Below are 403 nucleotides of genomic sequence, written 5' to 3'. Positions count from 1 at the left end.
AACAAAAACAACAACAATAACAACAACAACAACAACAACAACACGTGCAACAACACGTGCAACAACAACAACACGTGCAACAACACGTGCAACAACAACAACAACAACAACAATAACAATAACAACAACTACAACATAAATAGCAACAACAACAAGGACAGTGACAGCAGCAACAACAACAATAACAACTACAACAGCAAACACGTTTCTAATATCAGTCTCTATTATTTTCTGCCCCGTAACAGCTGTGATAGAGTCGGCGAGAGCCGAGCCCACCCACCATGGATTAATGATTGGGCTGACCCTCGCTGCTGTGGGCTGTGGAGCCTTGATCTGCCTTGTTGCTATCCTGGTCTGGAAGAGGATACGATGTACGTTAGCTTGTTTTCGCAAATAACGTTTT

General features: G+C 42.7%; 1 protein-coding gene across 1 annotated transcript in view; it reads left to right on the top strand.

Annotated features, from left to right (window-relative positions):
- The window catches only part of LOC101854008, a gene marked incomplete in the record, with an annotated part of 38030 nt that overhangs the window by 34225 nt on the left and 3402 nt on the right, over window positions 1-403 (top strand). The window contains 1 exon segment of the mRNA XM_013080130.2: window positions 246-371. Within this exon segment, the coding sequence (XP_012935584.1) occupies window positions 246-371 (126 nt within the window).

The sequence above is a fragment of the Aplysia californica genome, unplaced genomic scaffold, assembly GCF_000002075.1.
Source record: "Aplysia californica isolate F4 #8 unplaced genomic scaffold, AplCal3.0 scaffold00075, whole genome shotgun sequence".
Taxonomy (NCBI): domain Eukaryota; kingdom Metazoa; phylum Mollusca; class Gastropoda; order Aplysiida; family Aplysiidae; genus Aplysia; species Aplysia californica.
The sequence above is the reverse complement of the archived record's forward strand: the minus strand, read 5'-3'. Positions and strand labels throughout refer to the sequence as shown.